This window comes from Phalaenopsis equestris, unplaced genomic scaffold (assembly GCF_001263595.1).
Source record: "Phalaenopsis equestris unplaced genomic scaffold, ASM126359v1 Scaffold000354, whole genome shotgun sequence".
NCBI lineage: Eukaryota > Viridiplantae > Streptophyta > Magnoliopsida > Asparagales > Orchidaceae > Phalaenopsis > Phalaenopsis equestris.
In genome coordinates, this window is record NW_018164796.1 from 356,758 (window position 1) to 357,992 (window position 1,235).

Below are 1,235 nucleotides of genomic sequence, written 5' to 3' on the forward strand. Positions count from 1 at the left end.
ATTTCTTTACAAGGTCGGTTGTCATATTGCAATGACATTTTTTTGCTTTGTGTGGTGAGTTCTCTAAGTATTCACGTTTGTTATTTTTTTTAATCAATTTTTTGTTTCTTTTTCAATAATATTTCTTATTTTCAATTTCCACAATTTTTTTATTTCATCTAATTTTATGACTGATGTGTTCTCTCTTGAACTATTGTAGGAAGATGAGCTCCAGATTTTCGGGGAACTCCGGGCGAGTGATATGCCACTGCAGATTGTCGTCTTTGTTACTCAAGTCACGTCGATCACAAAGCTACGGGCGACAGTTCTATATGTGACTGCAATGAGCACGGTCCAGACAAGTATGTTTTCTTTAGTCGGGCAGACAGTCCAGCTGATTCCGCTACCAATAGTAATCGGGGTTCGATGGTATCCCAACCGAACAACGTTGCTCTGGACATGTTTCTTCTGCATTTTAAAATAAATATTATCATACTTTTAATTATAATTTTAACATTTTTTTCCCTTTTTATTAGGTTTTTTAATACATACTCTTAAGTGAGGTTTATATCATTTTTTGTATTGTTATAAAGTAATTTTTTTTTTGTTCTAAATTATCAAATATATAATCATTGCAGTTCTGTTGCAAACAACACAACTACGTAGTGACAGAATGGTCATTAATCCAGAAACAGTTGTTTTCCAAATGTATAAATCAAACACTTAAACAGCTTATCCACATCAAAGGCAAAATAATCATTTATCCAGAAGCAACTGCAAATCAACTATTTTCCAAACGCATAAACCAAACAGCCAACCAGCTTATCTGGATCAGCTACTGATCAACAACTTATCAGGATAAGCTATTTATCTGGATAAATTGGATAAATTACAAGTGCCCCAATCAGAGCCTTAATTTATAAAGACTAAGGTTCAATGGGATGATTACATAATCAACTTTCATATATTAGTAGCTCTTAGTCAACAGGATTACATAATCGCTAAGTTGTACCAAAACTAAACATAATTGTCTATATTACTTCATTGGCGTAGTTGAGTGACTTAGAACTCATTTTTCACAAGCACATACAAATAAAATTTCTAAGTTACACATTATACATACCAATTGGAAACAAAATGTAAGTTGACCTGTGCTTGACTGAAGTCAAATTGGGTTGAATTTTATAACATTTGGTTCGTCTTGTCGTCAAGATGGCCAGTTCAATTATAAATATGTTGAAATCAAAAACTAAATG

The 1,235-nt window shown here is 32.6% G+C and overlaps 1 protein-coding gene across 1 annotated transcript in view; it reads right to left on the minus strand.

Moving 5' to 3' along the window:
- Positions 1-270: 270 nt before the first annotated feature.
- Positions 271-1,235, minus strand: part of LOC110026168 — a 35,180-nt gene continuing 34,215 nt past the window's right edge. The window contains exon 7 of the mRNA XM_020727016.1: positions 271-447. Within this exon, the coding sequence (XP_020582675.1) occupies positions 271-447 (177 nt within the window). The remainder of the gene's footprint in view (positions 448-1,235) is intronic.